The sequence below is a fragment of the Callospermophilus lateralis genome, chromosome 17 (assembly GCF_048772815.1).
Source record: "Callospermophilus lateralis isolate mCalLat2 chromosome 17, mCalLat2.hap1, whole genome shotgun sequence".
NCBI lineage: Eukaryota > Metazoa > Chordata > Mammalia > Rodentia > Sciuridae > Callospermophilus > Callospermophilus lateralis.
In genome coordinates this window covers 34,440,310-34,459,451 of record NC_135321.1, presented here as the reverse complement: position 1 = coordinate 34,459,451, position 19,142 = coordinate 34,440,310, and the positions used below count along the sequence as shown (strand labels likewise).

General features: G+C 33.8%; 1 protein-coding gene across 5 annotated transcripts in view; it reads left to right on the top strand.

Annotated features, from left to right (window-relative positions):
• The window catches only part of Kiaa1328 (KIAA1328 ortholog), a 249,069-nt gene that overhangs the window by 119,570 nt on the left and 110,357 nt on the right, over nucleotides 1-19,142 (top strand). For 4 of the 5 annotated variants that reach the window (XM_076836585.2, XM_076836589.2, XM_076836587.2 and 1 more), the window contains one exon: nucleotides 16,281-16,403. The exons of the other annotated variant lie outside the window; for it this stretch is intronic. In XM_076836585.2, coding sequence (XP_076692700.2) covers nucleotides 16,281-16,403 — 123 coding nt within the window. The remainder of the gene's footprint in view (nucleotides 1-16,280; nucleotides 16,404-19,142) is intronic. 5 annotated transcript variants of the gene reach the window in all.

The window sequence follows — 19,142 nt, the reverse complement described above, 5'->3', positions numbered from 1 at the left end:
GCTAGAGATGGTGAGCATTTTTTCATATACTTATTGATTGATTGTATGTCCTCCTCTGAGAAGTGTCTGTTCAAGTCCTTGACCCATTTGTTGATAGGGTTGTTTGTTATGTTATTGTTTAATTTTTTGAGTTCTTTGTATATTCTGGGTATTAGGGCTCTATCTGAAGTGTGAGGAGTAAAAATTTGTTCCCAGGATGTAGGCTCCCTATTTACCTCTCTTATTGTTTCTCTTGCTGAGAAAAAACTTTTTAGTTTAAGTAATCCCATTTGTTTATTCTTGTATTTAACTCTTGTGCTATGGGCGTCCTATTAAGGAATTTGGAGCCCGACCCCACAATATGTAGATCGGAGCCAACTTTTTCTTTTATCAGGTGCAGAGTCTCTGATTTGATATCTAGCTCCTTGATCCATTTTGAATTAACTTTTGTGCATGGCGAGAGAAAGGGGTTCAGCTTCATTTTGTTGCATATGGATTTCTAGTTTTCCCAGCACCATTTGTTGAAGATGCTATCCTTTCTCCATTGCATGTTTTTAGCACCTTTATCAAATATAAGAAAGTTGTAATTTTGAGGATTGGTCTCTGTGTCCTCTATTCTGTACCATTGGTCCACCTGCCTGTTTTGGTACCAGTACCATGCTGTTTTTGTTACTATTGCTCTGTAATATAGTTTGAAATCTGGTATCACTATACCTTCAGATTCACACTTCCTGCTTAGAATTGCTTTTGCTATTCTGGGTTTTTTGTTTTTCCATATGAATTTCATGATAGCTTTATCTATTTCTAAAAGAAATGCCGTTGGGATTTTGATTGGCATTGCGTTGAACCTGTAGAGAACTTTGGGTAATATTGCCATTTTGATGATGTTAGTTCTGCCTATCCATGAACAGGGTACATTTTTCCATCTTCTAAGATCTTCTTCTGTCTCTCTCCTTAGGGTTCTGTAGTTTTCATTGTATAACTCTTTCACCTCTTTTGTTAGGTTGATTCCCAAGTATTTTATTTTTTTTGAGGATATTGTGAATGGGGTGGTTTTCCTCATTTCCATTTCAGAAGTTTTGTTGCTGATATACAGAAATGCCTTTGATTTATGCGTGTTGATTTTACATCCTGCCACTTTGCTGAATTCATTTATTAGTTCTAGTAGTTTCTTTGTAGACCCTTTTGGGTCTTCTAGGTATAGGGATCATATCATCCGCAAATAGTGATATTTTAAGTTCTTCTTTTCCTATTTTTATGCCTTTAATTTCTTTTGTCTGTCTAATTGCTCTGGCTAGTATTTCAAGGACTAAATTAAATAGAAGTGGTGAGAGAGGGCATCCCTGTCTTGTTCCAGATTTTAGCGGGAATGCCTTCAGTTTTTCTCCATTTAGAATGATGCTAGCCTGAGGCTTAGCAGATATAGCTTTTACAATGTTGTGGTAAGTTCCTGTTATCCCCAGTTTTTCTAGTGTTTTGAACATAAAAGGATGCTTTACTTTGTCGAATGCTTTTTCTGCATCTATCGAGACGATCATATGATTCTTATCTTTAAGTCTATTGATGTGGTGAATAATATTTATTGATTTCCATATATTGAACCAACCTTGCATCCCAGGGATGAATCCTACTTGATCATGGTGCACAATTGTTTTGATATGCTTTTGTATTCGATTCGCCAGGATTTTATTGAGGATTTTTGCATCTATGTTCATTAGAGATATTAGTCTGTAGTTTTCTTTCTTTGAAGTGTCTTTGTCTGGTTTTGGGATCAGGGTGTGTTTGTGGATTGATTGTACATCATCTTCTGAGGTGTCTCTACAAATCTTTGGCCCATTTATTGATTGGGTTATTTGATTTTTTTGGTGTCTAGCTTTTTTGAGTTTTTTATATACCCTAGTGATTAGTGCTCTATCTGATATGTAAGGGATAAAGATTTGCTCATAAGATAAATTCTCAATAAAATTATGGCAAATCATATACAAAAATATATCAAAATTATCGTGCACCACAATCAAGTAGATTTCATCCCAGGGATTCAAGGTTGGTTCAACATATGAAAATCAATAAATATAATTCATCACATCAATAGACTCAAAGATGAGAATCATATGATCATCTCAATAGATGCAGAAAAATCATTTGACAAAATGCAGCACCCCTTCAAATTCAAAACACTAGAAAAACTAGGGATAAAGGAACATATTTCAACATCATAAAGGCTATCTACGCTAAGCCCCAAGCCAACATCATTCTAAATGGAGAAAAACTGAAGGCATTCCCTCTAAAAACTGGAAGAAGACAGGGATTCCCTCTTTCACAACTTCTATTTAACATAGTTCTTGAAACACTGGCCAGAGCAATTAGATGAAAGAAAGGGATACATATAGGAAAAGAAGACCTCAAATTGGCACTATATATGATTCTATACTTGGAAGACCCTAAAAGTTCCACCAGAAAACTTCTAAACTAGTAAATGAATTCCGCAAAGTAGCAGGATATAAAATCAACACCAATATATCAAAGGCATTTCTGTATATATCAATGAAAAATCCTCAGAAGGGAAATGAGGAAAACTACTCCATTCTCAATAGCTTCAAAAAAAAAAAAAAGAAACTTGTGAATTGACTTAACGAAAGAGATGAAAGATCTATATAGTGAAAATTACAGAGCCCTAAAGAAAGAAATCAAAGACCTTAGGAGATGGAAAGATCTACCTTGCTCTTGGATAGGCAGAATATTATCAAAATGACCAAACTACTAAAAGCACTATACAGATTTAATGCAATTTGGATCAAAATTCCGATGACATTCCTCATAGAAAAAGCAAATTCAATTATTCTCAGCAAATTTTAATTATTTTTGATTTTCTGAAAATGTTTATTTCACTCTTTTTCTTTCTTTCTTTCTTTTTTTTTTTTTTTTTTTTTTCAGTACTGAGTATTGAACCTAGGGCCTCATGCATGGTAGACAAGTGCTCTACCACAGAACTATGTTGCCAGCCCCTTACTTTTAATTTTTATAGGAAGTTTTGCTAGTTATACAGTTCTGGTTTATCATGTGCTTTTTCCCTTCCTTCACCATCTGTTTTTAAAATAATTTAATTTAATTTGTTTATTTTTATGTGGTTCTGAGGATCAAATCCAGTGCTTTACACGTATCAGGCAAGCTTTCTACCACTAAGCTACAACTCCAACCTCTTTACTATTTTTTAAATATTGTATTATTTCTTCTTTTTTTCTTAATTTTTAAAATGAGATTCTGCTCCCATTTAATTTTTTGTTCCTCTGTAGGTATTGTCTTTCTTAATCTGCTCTGAAGATCTTTCAGTAACTACTTCTGAGCAGCGTGACCATGATGTCCATTGGTGGTATTCTCTTTGTAGTTTTTCTGCTTGGGTTTCACTGAACTTCTTGGGTTTATGCCTTCATAGTTCTTTTGTTCCACAATGTTAATTAAATGTTCTACTCCCTAGTTCATCTGAACATTTTGACATTTCTATTATTCTCGTTCGGAGGTACTCAAACTTTACTGTTCTCCTTTAGCTTTTATTTCCAGACCAAATGTATTTATGACAAGAATATACCATTAGGGTGCAGGAGGTTATTGACCCATTAGTAACTAGGTTTCATTTATCATCCTTTAATCATATTAGTAGATCTTCACAAAGTACTGTATCATAAAGTTGACCCAGGAGAAATACCTTTCCTTGGGTTGACTCAAGGTTATTTTTATTAGGGGTTAAACTAATTCTTATAAGGAAATGCTAATGAAGATACAAGATCTGCCCAGAATAACTGAACCTAGAATCAAAATCATGAACTTTGGTTCCCAGCCCCAAAGCCAAGACTTCAGGAAATATATCTGTCTCTATGGTTCTTATTTAAATATTTACTTCACTTTTATTACTTTGGCCCCTCAAATAAGTACTCCTTATAAGTTTCCTATTATATAACAATTTGAGATTTCTTTAATTATAATCTTACAATAAACCTGACAAACATATCTTTTCTTTCCTTAAATTTTCATATTTTTTTGTCCAATGAGATGATGACTCTTTTTTTTCCATTATACCTAACTTTTTTGTTTTCCTAAGAATACTAAATTTATATTGTAAAATCTAACCATTGCATTTAAAAGATAGTTGCAGTGAGAAATTACATTTTGGAATATCAGGGAACATGCTTATTCACCAATTTTCACAGCTAGATAATTGGACAAAATATTGACAATTGGTTTCCAACATTGGACAACAGGCAATCAAGTCTATGATCCTTGGAAGAAGGCAAACAAATACAAGGGCTCTGATTTCTATAGAGAGAAATTCTAGCAGAACATGAGTCTCACTAAGTTATATAGAGACTAGAGTTCAGGAAGGTTGAAGTGGCCAGAAGTTGTAGGATAGAGTCCCAGAGAAGAAGCTCTGTAGAAAAAACAATTGGTTAATCTGCACAGAGGACTGTTATGATCCTTTGTGTAGAAAATCCAAAGGACTACAAATAGCATAGTCATAACTTTAGCAAGATCACAGGATACAAAGTGTAGTACTCTTTTTGTTGCTGTTCTTTTTAGATACACATGACAGTAAAGTGTCTTCAGACATATTATAAATACATGGAATATAACTTCCCATTCTTGTGGTTGTACATGATATGGAGTTACACTGGTCATTTATTCATATATGAACATAGGAAAGTTATGTCCAATTCATTTTACTCTTTCCTATTTCCATCCCTGTTCCCTTCATTCATTCCCTTTTGTCTAATCCAGTGAACTTTTATTTTTCCCTCCCTCCACCTTACTGTGTGTTAGCATCCACATATCAGAGACAACATTTGGCCTTTGGTTATTTGGGATTGGTTTATTTCACTTCACATTATAGCTCTAGTTCTGTCTATTTACTGGCAAATGCCATAATTTCGTTCTTCTTTATGGCTGAATAATATTCAATTATGTATATATATGCCTCATTTTCTTTATTCATTCATCAGTTAAAGGGCACTTAGGTTGGTTCCATAGCTCAGCTATATTGTGAGTTGAGCTGCTATAAACATTGATGTGACTGCGTCACTATAGTGAGCTGATTTTAAGTCCTTTGGGTGTATACTTAGGAGTGGGATAACTAGGTCAAATGGTGGTTCCATTCCAAGTTTTCTGAGGAATCTCTGTACTGATTTCCATAGAGGCTGCACCAGTTTGCAGTCCAACCAGCAATGTATAAGTGTACCTCGCCCCCCATCATCACCAATATTTATTGTTGCTTGTATTCTTGACAGTTGCAATTCTGACTAGAGTCAGATGAAATCTCAATGTAGTTTTAATTTGCATTTCTCTAATTACTAGAGATGTTGAACATTTGTATAAGATTCTTAGAAGTACTCTTAAGATGAATGTTGTGGCACATGCCTGTAATCCCAGCAACTTGGGAGGCTGAGGGAGGATGAGCACAAGTTTGAGGCCAGCCTCAGCAATTTAGTGAAGCCCTGAACAACTTAGCAAGATCCTGTCTCAAAAGAAAGTATAAAAAAGGGCTGAGAGCCAGGTGTAGTAGCACACACCCCTAATCCTTCTGCCTCAGGAGGCTGAGGCAGAAGGATCACAAGTTCAAAGCCAGCCTCAGCAACTTAGTGAGGCCCCAATCAACTCAACAAGACACTGTCTCTAAATAAAATATAAAAAAAGGGTTAGGGATGTGGTTCAGTGATTAAGCACCTTTGAGTTCAGTCCCCAGTAAAATAATAATAATAATAATAATGGATATAAAATGTGAAAAAAGGAGGAACAGAAAAGTCATAAAAAGAACTTCAAATATGAGCTGGGGTTGTGGCTCAGTGGTAGAGTGCTTGCCTAGCATGCATGAGGCACTGGGTTCAATCCTTAGCACCACATAAAAATAAAATAAAGATCTTGTGTCCACCTAAAACTAAAAAATAATTATTATTTTTTAAAAAGAACTCCAAATATGTCTTCTTTCCTTAGTTATATATAATCCACCAAGACAAGACTTTTAATGAAAAAGTAATTTACATAGGAAGATATTTAATGGGACAGAATTAGTTCTAGTATTCACAAAAAAAAGGACGAATGATTGATGTTTAGGAGGTCAGAGGTGGGAAAGAAATTGTGTGCACCCCATTGTATGAAGTGAGGAAACAAAAACATCCTAATTGATACTTCCCAGAATCAGAATTGATTTGTGATGTCTGAAGACGTTTACTAATATGTGGTTCTCAATATTATGGTTCCCAGAAGCATGAACATTACCTGGGCAGCTTTTTAAAAATGCAGATTGTCAAGTCCCACCCCATACTTACTGAAATAGAAACTCTGGAGTTGGGACCCAGATATCTTTGCTTTAGCAAGTTCACTACTTGAATTTCATGAAAGCTAACATTTAAGAACTTCTGTGCCAATGCAATGGAAATGTCATCTATTAAATTGCTTGTGAGTCCTTTCACATGCAGAGACTTATGAATGTTTCCCAAAATTATCTCCTTGGTACAGACAGAACTATTTTCTATCAGAAGATAATCAATGTACTTAATCACAAAATGATGGAAAACAAGAAGAATCTCTAAGATAGAAAATAAGCAAAAATTACCTTCAGGTCTTCAAGTCTCTCCCTCTTTCCTGTTTTTATCCATTCTTATATGTTGTATTTTTTTCTGTGATTGATATGTGTTGTTAAGGGGATTTAAACTAATTTTGGTTTAGAGTGAGATAATGGAATATGCTGTTTTCTGTACAAATTAGTCCTTTAAGCTTAAAAAGGTTTTCAAAAAAATCAGTTTGAAATGTATGAAAACGATGCATTTTATTTCAGTGTAGCTTTTCCTGGTTTAAGTTGCTGCTTTTTTTCCCCCTTAATCCTTATGTTTTCTTTCCTCTGCTTCTCTGTTTTTCTCTACTACCATTTCTCCATGCCATCTCAGCTTTCTTACTATATTTCCCTCAAAGCCTGCCTTCATAGAAGAAAAATTTTGTTTACAGTCAGATTTGTGTTTAAAAATATTAGGAAGGCCTTATCTTAATGGGAGCTTCTTGTTTTCCCAATAATGACAAGAAAAAAAAAGTTACCCCATTATGTAAACATTTGATTATCAGTGGGCATGGTTGCTACTGCCTAGCACTTTTGCTCAGAAAGCTGCACTGTAAAAAGAAACACAGCTGGTCTGGGTGGTTTCTGGAGAGCATTGACAGATAGCACATTTGTGACATCCAAGTTTAAAATACTACTAGAGAAAAAGCATATTCTTCTACCCTTATCTCTGTAAGAGAAAGGTTTCATTGAAGTAATAAAAGTAGGCTGACTACAGTAGATGATTAGGACTTAGCTAATAAGTCTGATAGACCCTGGGTATCTGTCCCTATTGAAGTTGTGTCAGTCTCCGGAGGTGAGATTGATTGGTGGAAACCCTTTACGTACAACTCATTAGGACAGATGGTCTGTGTTGAACAGATGATGACATTTTGGCATGTACAGATATTCCATGCAATTTGAGTTGATTAGTTCTTATTGACACATGGAGAAACATGAATAATGTTGCCAATATGCCTTGTCCGTACTCACAGCCAACTGCTCTTTTTATTTAAAATCATTGCCTGGACTGCCTTCCTAGTTTAAATGTCCAAGTTTGCTCTCTCTTTTCATATGAAAAGTGCCCTAAGAGTCCAGGTTTATGTTGTTGTTCACACATACATGTGCACATACACACATCCTTGCAAAGATGTTTTAGGATACGCACACACTCCTGCAGTAATTGTTTCAGTACAGTGCTCTATCACCAGGGTTTCTACCTTTTTCAGTTTGCATTTAGTCTAGATTAAGGAACTAATTTATAATTTGTGCTCTTTAAGCTATTGCAAATAATACAACAGCTTAAATAATCACCCCAATAATGACCTCAGCCAAAATGTATCCAATTTATATGTCACAATGACCTCAGTCCCTAAAAATATATATATATATATATATATTATAAATATTCTTGCAATAACTTTTCATCTGAATTTTCATCATCACTCACTCTTAGCTGTAAAGAAAACAACAGCTGGCCCACTATTTAAAGTGCTTGAATTTTCTATTGTCCTTACAGTTAACTTCTTTCCAACCTGTTTTCTACAAACTATATTGTTCACTATTTACATATAGCCAAGAGCATATAAGGCTTTGTGTAATAAATCTCTCCCAGAATCAAATGACTTTTCAACTAACAGACTCTAAAGGCCCATCTGAAATGAAATAAAATTGAAGTATGGCTCTTCCACATTAATGACACAGGTTACCTATCATAACAGATGAGATCTTGCAAAGATGGCAGAAATCCTAAGGCAAGTAGCAGATGATGTAAGGTTTTATTAGGCTCTGTCGTTCACTTCACTCTCAGTTAAATAGCCCTGTTTTTATTACCTTTATGCCACTTACCAGTGACCTCCTAATTTTGTTGTTCATGTCTTTACACTAGAATGTTTCATTAGAGCAGGTGCTTTGCATTCACTGATGGTTCCACATTACTCAGAATGGTATTTTTATGTGGATTTATGCAGTCAATAAATACTAATAAGTAAATGAGTGAAAGTTGTCTTTTTAAACAGATTTATTTTAAAATGTGCCCATTTTACGTACGTAATTCAGTGGTTTTGGTAAATTTATAGTGTTGTATAACCATCACCACAATCCAGTTTGTGGTGATGGTTATACTTTGATCACCCAGAAGGATTTTTCATGCCCATTTGCAATCATCCTACTTCTACCATTAGGCCCAGGCAACCACTAATGTGCTTTCTATATCTATGAATTTACTTTTTCTGGGTGTTTCATATCAATGGAGTAATATCATGGGTAACCACATGCATTTGTTTGGTTTCTGTCACCATCATCATTTTTAGGTTTATTCTCATCATAGCATTTATCAGTGGTCTGTGCCTTTTTTTTTCTTTTTTTGTAAATGGTGTTCAATTTTTTAGGTAGTCTCACATTTTTTTGTCCATTCACCAGTTAATAGATAATTGTGTTTTTTCCATTCTTTTAACTACTATGAGTAATGATGCATGGCCATTTGCAAATTTTGTTTGTAGACATGTTTTCATTTCTCTTGCACAGAGAGCTAGAAGCAAAGTATATAGAAATACAATTGTTAGTACATAGACATACAGTTGATGTTTATATATTTATATTGTATCCTGGTACCAATGTCATATGTATTTCTATCATTGAGTGAAACATAATTGTTTTAGTCAACTTTTTCACTACTGTGACTAAAAGATATGACAAGAGCAATTAGAAAAGGAAAAGTTTATTTGGGGCTCATACTTTTAGAGATTTCAAACCATGGGCAGCCAGCTCCATTCCTCAGGTCTTGAGGTGTGATTAAACGTCATGGTGGAAGAGTATAATGGAGGGAGGTGGCTCAAGACATCACACCAGGAAGTAGAAAGACTCCACTCACCAGATACAAAATATATACCTTAAAGGCATGCCCCAAATAACCTATCTCCTCCTGTCATACCCTACCTGCCTTCAGTTACCAGTTAATCATTATCAGGGAATTAATTCACTGATTGGGTTAAGGCTGTCATAACCAATCATTTCACCTCTAAGCTTTCTTGCATTGTCTCACACATGAGGTTTTGGAGGATACCACATATCTAAACCATAACAGTCATTATGTGGCATATGTCTGTATATGGGTATGTTTGGTGTCCCACAGGTCTCTGAGACTCCTAATTTTTCATCACTTTTTTCCTGCCCTTTATGTTGCAAACTAATATGTATTGCTCTTTTTAAAATTATTGTTATTAACTGATTCTGACTCCTGCTATTTCACATCTGCTGTTAAAACCATCTACTGATTTTTTCATTTCATTTATTGTACTTTTCAACTCCACTGTTTCCATGTACTTTTTGGTTTTTTGATCTTGTCTCATTATTGAGATTCTCTATTTGTTTTCATTGCCATTAGCATACTTTCCTTTAATTATTAAATGTGTCAGGTGCTCTTTTGTTGTTAGGTCTTTCAACACATTTATAGTAACTGCTTTGAAGTCTTTGTAAATCTAATATTTGAACACCCCCCACACATTTAGTTTGCAATTTTTTTTCTTAATATGGATCTCTCTTTTCTATTTTTATAGTTCTTGTAATTTTCTATTGAAAACTGGACATTTCATTTAATATATTGTAGCAACTCAGACTTCCAATCCCTTCTTTTGAAAGTTGTTGACACTGCCTTTTTGTTTGTTTGATGACTTGCTTGAATTCATTCTGCAGGGTTTATCTCCCCTACAGTCTGTCCATTGATATCTCAGCATTTTTTTAAAGCTCAGCTTCATAGAGGACAACCCAGAATATTGTAGTTTAACTAGCAAAAAGCCAGTTATTTACCAAAGGGTATGCTCATACACTGGCTTCCATCCTGTGCCAATGACTATGAGCTGGGGAATGGCTTTTCTTTCTACCGTGCCTTCTCATATCTGCATGGTAAGATATTAAATTCAATATGTAGATAGTTAAGGACCCTCTCTAGTCTCTATTGAATGTGCTCCCAAACTTGAGCATGGATATTTCTTTCTGGACCATTGGGTATATAAGGAGCTTATCAGAACTCCCAGTTAACTATCTCCTTTCCCAATATCCCTGTTAAATTTCTGATTGTCAGTCAGTTCTGCTGTAAGGTAACATGTTTCTAAAGGTAACCATGCTGTGCAAAATCACACAGTAAAGCCTTATGGCTTATGGGAAAGGTACATATTTTGAAGCATCTCAGATGCCAACATCAAGGACAATAATATTGATATAAATATCATAAATCATGGACTAACACTTCAAGTATTTTACTTTCTAACTTTATTTAAAGCTCCATTTAACATTCTTTTTTTTTTTTTTTTTTTTGAGGACTAAGTAGGAGGAGTTCCTAGATATATTGTTAAGAGTATCCCTTTTTACCTTTAAAATGTATAGCAATAGACCCTGGGATTACAGAGAATGTAGATACTGTTTCAAGTACGCTGTTGATGTTATTCATTATCTCTATTCCTTTACTGGAACTTGGAGGTGGTAAGGAAATGGGCAAGTAGAAGTAATACATTCAGTTCTATAAACTGGCGTGTATTTCTCAATATAAACATACTACGCAAAATGACACAATAAAAAATGGCTTGTGAAGAAAATGGATTAGGGGCACAACATTTAAAAACTTAAAAGCCTCACTTTAAATAATAATAATAATAAGGATCTGGGTTGGGGTTGGGGTTCAATAGCAGAGCACTTGCCTAGCATCTGTGAGGCACTGGGTTTAATCCTCAGTACCACATTAAAAAATAATAATAATAAAGGTATTGTGTCCACCTATAACTAAAAATATTTTTTAAAATGAGGATCTAGTAAAAATAAAAGGAAAGTTTCACGCATGTTAAATGTTAAAAATACGTGTGTAGACATATAATAAATTTGGCAGCTTCCCTTGAAATAGACCTGAGGTTGGTTTGTTGAAATAGATGCTGTAAGAGTTGCAGTACTCACCGTGAAGTGGTAAAAGCAGGGTTATCAGAAACAAGAAGAAAAGTTGTAATAGCAGCTGTAGAATGTTAGCACTCTGAAGTAGGAGTTGGCACTAAAATTCTAAGTAATATTTTGGCCTTAAATTCTGAAGCATATTTTTCTGGATTTGGGATATAGGTCTTTTGAGGTTTGCCGTTTTAATATCTACCTGTTTTCTCAAAACTGAAAATTTAATTCAACGTGTAGCCTTCTCCAATTGACTGCTAGAAATTGTTTTGCAACTTTATATCTATACTCTTAGCTTTGCTAGGCAGTTGAAGTGCTATTTTTGAAACCACTAACCCAACAATTACTAGCATGAAAAAGAGCCACTTTTACATGTGGTGGTGATTTACATTTAAGATCTTTGTAAATGGAGCCCTTCCTCTTTATGAAATCAATTATTTTGCTCTTTGGTCTTCATTCCAAAGGCTCACCACTCTCCATTTCTTTTATTTCCTTAGGACTTGTTCTTATTGACTTCATAGTCCTTGAAATTATATCAGCCAGAGGCTTTATGGGTTTGTGAGTTTTTTTGTTCTTCACAGAGTTGTCTCTTATAGTCCTCAATGGGGGTTCATTTGTGCTTGTTGCTCACCCTTCTTCTCAATGCTTGAAGCTTCTCTTTTACACTTACTACTTGGTGTTTTGTAACCAAGATGTTCAGAAATTTGGGGGATATTGATTGACTTCCCTTATATTGAAAAGTTCACAAATGGGAAAGAATAGCAAAGCACAAAGCTTAACTAAGTATAAGCTTAAGTATAACTGAGATGATTGGTAGTTTCAGTTTTATGCATTTTGTAAATGCCTACATGGTTCCATTTTCAGTGTTCACCTAGTGTTTTCCACAAAAAGAATTGTGCATAAGCAGACATGAAATTTTATGTTCAAAATTTTCCCTTATATATAAATCACTTTGGAACAAATCCACTTTTTCAGAACAATGTTACACAAAACTGACTGGATTCTGGATGATTTAGGTCAGTTCTTCTTAAACTAAACTGTGTGTGACGAAGAACCAGGCTTGAAATATTTTGTTTTTAACCTCCATGGACTAATAAAATTTGTGTAAAATTTCTTACAAATGAACTACTAGAAAAATGAAATAAATGACATATTTTTATTAATAGTTTTAACAATCATAAGTTTTATTTCATTAAACAAACTGAACAAATGCAACAGGACTAAAGGAATTATAAAACCTTGAATTGAAAACACACACACACACACATATATATATATGTGTATATATATATATATATATATATATATATATATATACACACACACACACACACACACACATACATATATATGTGTATATGTATGTGTATATATATATATATATATATATACACACACACACACACACACACACACAGTTGATTAACTTAACATGGAGAATGACTTACTCATCACTTTTTATTTGCAATTTTAAGAAAATGTATGTGTAAAGTCACAATTGTCCCATAACAAATGCCTTTACACACTTTGAATGAGCACCATATATATTAATTGCACTATATGTCAATATTTAGAGTTTTCAATATGATAAACAAGCTTGTTCCTAGATTGGTAGTCTATGCAGTGGGGTGATCATAATGATAGAATATTTTTTGTTTTATTAATACTTATGTTAGATAAAACTCACAATGATATATTTCTAGGAATGAAAGAAGAAATTTTAAAGAAATTTCAATAGGCTCAGAATATTCACTCATAGCTTTTAACTTTTGTTCAAAGTGAAGGAAGTTCTGGTGTCTTCAAAATTTGTCTCCACTCAATATAACCTTAACATTATAGTAAAAGTTGTTGGTATCTGTTGTTGACTAATGTATTACCAAAGATAAATAAAATAATCTCAAAATTTTATTCATTTACCTTTGTGAAATTCACTTTACTTTTTTTTTACCAGATTTCCAAACATGCTATTTAATTTATTAATTTTTTAATAATAATACTTTGTAAATGAAGGAACCAGTGTGTTTGTTTATATTCTGATGTATGTGGTAAAATGTTTCCTATTGCTTCTGTGCTGTCAGAACACACAAAACCTCCAGACAATATTTATGCACAGTATAAGCTAACACAGTTTTATACATGTTCTGGACTCCTTAGAGTTCACTATACATAATGATTTTCATAATCCATATTCTTCTCCTTATATTTTCCACTTTGTCTGAAATGTTCTATTCTATACACACTTATACATTCCTTTAACATTAATCAACTCCAGTCTTTTTTCCAAAATGTAGTTTAAATGTCAACTGTCTTACAAAAACCTTCCCCTCTTTTTCTTCAACTGAAGACTAATTTCCCTACTACTGCTCTTTGCATATAACACTCTTGATAAACTTTATCTCATAAAACATTTTCCCTCCTTAGCCAAAATTTCAGGGTCTTGAAGGTTGGGGCTCTGTTTTATCAAGCCTTATATTCCTGATACCTAGCATACTATACCTGGCAGATACTTCCAGATTTCAGTCCTGTCTGCCCATCTCAATGTGTAAGATTTTATAGAAAGTGAGGATAAGAATTCTGAAAGTGTTTATCCATAATATTGTTTATAAAAATAATTCCTGTATGTTGTTAGACAAATGTGCAATATTTGGCTTTTGGCTATAGGACTTTTGTTCTTTCCTCTGTATCTCTCATTTAATTATTGTAAAAATCATTCCCACCAAAATGTCCACATTATAACTCCCACATTTAGTACTGGAGTAGCACCCAAAGCATGGAACAGAAGGGAAATATTTGAGTTTTTAAAAAATAGTTACAGGACAATATTTGTTTGTTATTATCTTTTTATACTTCGTATGACACCATTAATTGAAAAAGGTTTTGGGGGGGAAATGCAGTTAACTTTTAAAGCCCTGCTTGTTCCAAAGTTTCATGAATCTTTCTTTGAACATAATATTGTATGTCTCAAGATGTACCCTCCTTGTTTATGATACAAGAGACACCTGTATTTTTTTAAAGAGAGAGAGAATTTTTTAATATTTATTATTTAGTTTTAGGTGGACACAACATCTTTATTTTATTTTTATGTGGTGCTGAGGATCGAGCCCAGCACCCCACGCATGCCAGGCAAGCGCGCTACCACTTGAGCCACATCCCCAGCCCCTGATTGTTTTTTGACACAACTCAAAAGTAGAAATACTAGGAAGTTGCCTTTTGTTCAGGTCTTATATCTTACAACCTGTTAATTATCCTAACTTTTGTTCAATTTAGCACACATTTTATAGTCTTTAAATGCACTTCTGGTTTTAAACACTTGAAGGAATATTTTAGAAAATAAGTCTGTGCTTAACTTGAAACTCTTATCCCCAAAACCCTTGATTTACTATTTCACAGATTTAAACTAAATAGGTTCTAGATTCCTTTTTTTTTTAAATTTCCTCTGAGCAGTGTAGACATAGTTGGGATTTTTATTATTATGCTTATAGAACTTTTTATTCAATTTTAAATACTCTTAAGAAAATGTACAGGGTAAATGACTCCTGGAGTACATTAAATTTTAAGATAAGTTAACCATCAAGCCCTTTAGGGTACAAGCTGGGCCATTTAGCTCCTGTTGCTTCTTCATCCTGCATAATAGTTCTTCAAAAAAATATTCATTAATTTAAGTGTCTTATTTGTAAAGGAAGGTATCATTGAAATAGGAGATTAAAAAGAAAATTGTCCCAGTCTTCAGGTTCCGTATAACATATTGGAAAGGAACCAAACTCTATGAAAAAATATAAATAAATAAATTTAAAATAAAAACTAGTATTTATTGAGTGTGTATTGTGTCTTGTTGAGGAGGTAGCAGTAAACAGCTTACATGGTGTCTTCTCTCAAAGAGTTCACAGTTTCCATTTAGAGAAAAGTCTATAAATACTTAAACATCACAAAGAAACTTAGAGATGTGAAAACAGCTATCATTTAACTACAGTGGAGCAGAATGAAATAAGTTCAACAGTAAAGAATGAATAAAGTGCTCTTGGGGTATCTAAGAAGGCATAAATAATTTGAGCTGAGAGAATAGGAAAACCACAAAGAAGGAAGTGGTGCCAATACAATTTTGAAGAATAGAAAAAGGAGTCAGGGCATTTGAACAGTAGGCAATTAAGTTACTGAATTTTTTATTGAATTCCAAGTTAAATATCTTGGGTTTTTTTTAACAATAAATTAAACCAGCTAATAAACAATGGCCTAATTTTTAAAGAATCAAGATTCAATACTGTATAACTAAATTCTAAAACAATTGAGTCTCTCAGAAAGGGCTGGTCCTGTAAAGACCTCTGTGGTTTCACAGATGCTTCTCACTAGGTCTCTTCTAGCTACTTCTACAGAGGAAAAATGAGTATGAAGCTTCAGAAAGATTCTGGTCTTTAATAACAGAACAGTGATTCACTTTGAGAAATCTAATTAATAAATAGCAATCTGGTTTTTCATTCCTCTTGTTTGGTTATACTTCTTGATATTTCTTAAGTACTGCTTTTCTGGGAGAGTTTCTTTTCACTATCTTTTCTTAGAAATACAGTGCAAATACTTTTCCCTCTCAGCCAGTAGCATAAATGCAGTGTGAACGCTGAGCTTCATTTCAGGGACAGTTGGTCACACTCACAGTATTAACTTTATATTCGCTAGAAAATTTCTGAAGAATTTTGTGTTAAAACTTTCCTTCTTTTGATACAAACACATCTTGTTTGCTCCTTCTTAAAAATAAGACTGCATTGAAACATCTGTCTACATACAATTCTTGTTTCCATTCTAGAGACTGATTGTTATTGGAGGGACACGAGAGAAGTCATTGAACAACCACGGGAGTGCCCTTTGTGAGCTCAAGGATACAATCCATGAACACCAAGAGGATGATGGCAAAAGAAAATTGATTGATGTATGACCTCCTATGGATTATTGTCTAGTACTGCATTTTTAACTGAAATAAGTACCAGTTGGCTTTATCCTTGAAATATGTTTTGTTTTCATTTTGTATCTCTGAAGGTTGTTCTCACCACTTCTACTAGGGTGTTACTTTGTCTTTCATTTATCTGATTTTCTATAAAAAATTATTTTACCATTTTATGACTTCATTAAATAATTAAAACTAGCTTTATGCTTCTGTTTCTTCACGTAGATTTAGAAAACTATGTTTAAACCTACTTTTTTGGGTGATTACAATCATATGTGAATGCATTTTGAGTCAGTAACATGGCTGTGGTGAATGGTTGTCCCGTTTTAATCCATTCAAAATATTTAGTATCATCACCACAACTATGCATTTGCCTTATTCGTTCTTCAGTTGTGTGTATCAAATCTAGGAGCCAAACATAAGTCAAGGTAATGATTTAAATTCTTTAGTTTATGAGTCATAAGACAGTAACAGTTAAATCTGGAATTTTCTAGAGGAAATAGAACCAAAGAACATTCAGTAATTTTGTTATAGGTCAGTCAGTTGATAGTATTTACTGAATGGTATGATTTCTCAGCCAGTCCTTTTTAATGTCTCTCATTTCCTTGGAGTATAACAACCTAATCCCTGTTTTTTAAGCTCTTAAAAATAGCATAAACCATAGAAATCATCAAACCCAACTCCTTCTTTACAAATGACTAAACTGCTTAAGAGAAGTAAAATAACTTGCCTAAAATAACAACTTTTAAGTAACGGTTATAGAATTCCAATCACAGTCTTATGACCTCAAACTGGATTGTACTGTCAATTATTCCATGCTATCTATTCATTTGTATAGCAACTCAACAAATTCCAAGTTTGGGTAAATGTAGTAATGATTTAGAGTCTGGTAGTTACTGAGTTACTGTTTAAAAAAATGTTGACAATCCTATGGTGTGTATATCCTAGGACTTAGTATGGCATTTGGTACTTGTTGCTAGTGTTCTGTCATTTGTGTGTTATCTTGTGCCTTCTGTGTGCCTATATTCTTTTAAATCTCATAAGTATTGACTTTAATGTCTTTTAGATTCAATATTCGTAAGTTGTGCCACAGTCCCTATGGGAACTAGAATAAGTTATTAGAGCTTTGCAAATGTGTTCAACTGCTGCATTCTGTTATTTTCTCTTCCACTGATGGCCTACTGCTTTAGCTGTTGCACTGTAGAAGAGCTTAAACCTCTAGGGCCCATTAGATTTAACTTGTTTACTGCATTGATATCTATATGTTAAATGACAAGAGAGTTCAGGTTATTGAATAATTTAAAATTCAGCTCTAATTGGTGTCATATGACCTGGAAAAGGCCATGGATGACGCCAGGAGCATGCTGTGAATTTCTTATAAATAATTCATAAATGAGATGTTTCATTTGCCTGGATGTCTTACTAAATGCAAGAGTTTATAAGTTATAACTGATGATATAACACCTGTAAGTATTTAGTTCATAATGCTGGAAGGTAATCTACCTTGATGATCTTCTAGCAAAATCTGCCAGGAAAGGAGAGTTAATTGCACTAGGGAGAATGAACATTTATTTGGGACAAGATTTTGGCAAACCACACAGTGCAGCTGTTGCATTACGTATTTTCTGTCAGTTTGACAACTGGTCTATGTATACCCAATGTTAAAAATGCAGCATGTCATTCTGTCCCTTAATCCACATTAACTCCACATTCTCTGGGAAATATAGTGACTTCCTCCACACACAGTAGTTTGGGTTTAGAAGTATTTATTTAGTTCTTTGAACTGCTGAATTTCCAATAAAATAAAGAGAGGAAATTTTTAAAGTTACAAAAATTTTATAAGGCTGTCAGTGGGAAAACAAAAATCATTAATAGGGTACCTTCCAGAATAGGAAAATGATTATTTACCATCAAAAGAAATGAATACCAATAAGACCCATTGATACTATTGACTATTGTACAGCAACTCATGAATGCATTGGAAGTAATAATTTCCTAAGAAATCCAAAATTAATAACAGCCTGTTGCAAAAAAATATTGCTACATTTTAGTTTACTTTCTTATGGATCTAAAGCAGAGAGATTGGCCAGTCCTATAAAGGTGGTTTATAGAAGCTTACAAAACATCACTACTTGCTGATGGTGTTTCACAAAGTAACACTGCATTTATTGCTTGTTTGCATGTGAGAACATGGGAAAATGCTGGATTACCCTAAGAATAGTAGGTAATTTTTTATGTGTTCATGTATGTGCTTACACATATGTGTGTATTTATATATGCATATATATGATCATATTACACATGATTATATTATAGGCAATATATATAATGCATCATAGCATCTTAAGATTTCAGAAAATCCTCCAGCTGAAATTTATTAATATTTAGTATTATAAAATACTTCATGTGTCTAAGCCAAGTCCCAACACCTGTTTTTTTTTTTTCTTTTCTTTTTTGGTACTGGGGATTAAACCCAGCAATGCATAACCGCTGACCCACATCCCCAGCCTTTTTTAATATTTTATTTAGAGATAGGGCCTCACTGAGTTGCTTAGGGCCTCACTAAGTTGCTGAGGCTGTCTTTGAACACATGGATCCTCCTGCCTCCTCAGCCTCCTGAGCCACTGGGATTATAGCACTGCTCCTCACACTTGTTCTTTTCTCAGTGGGGTTTTTCCATCTAGTCATTAGTCTGTGCTACCCAAGTTAAAAGATTATTCTCCA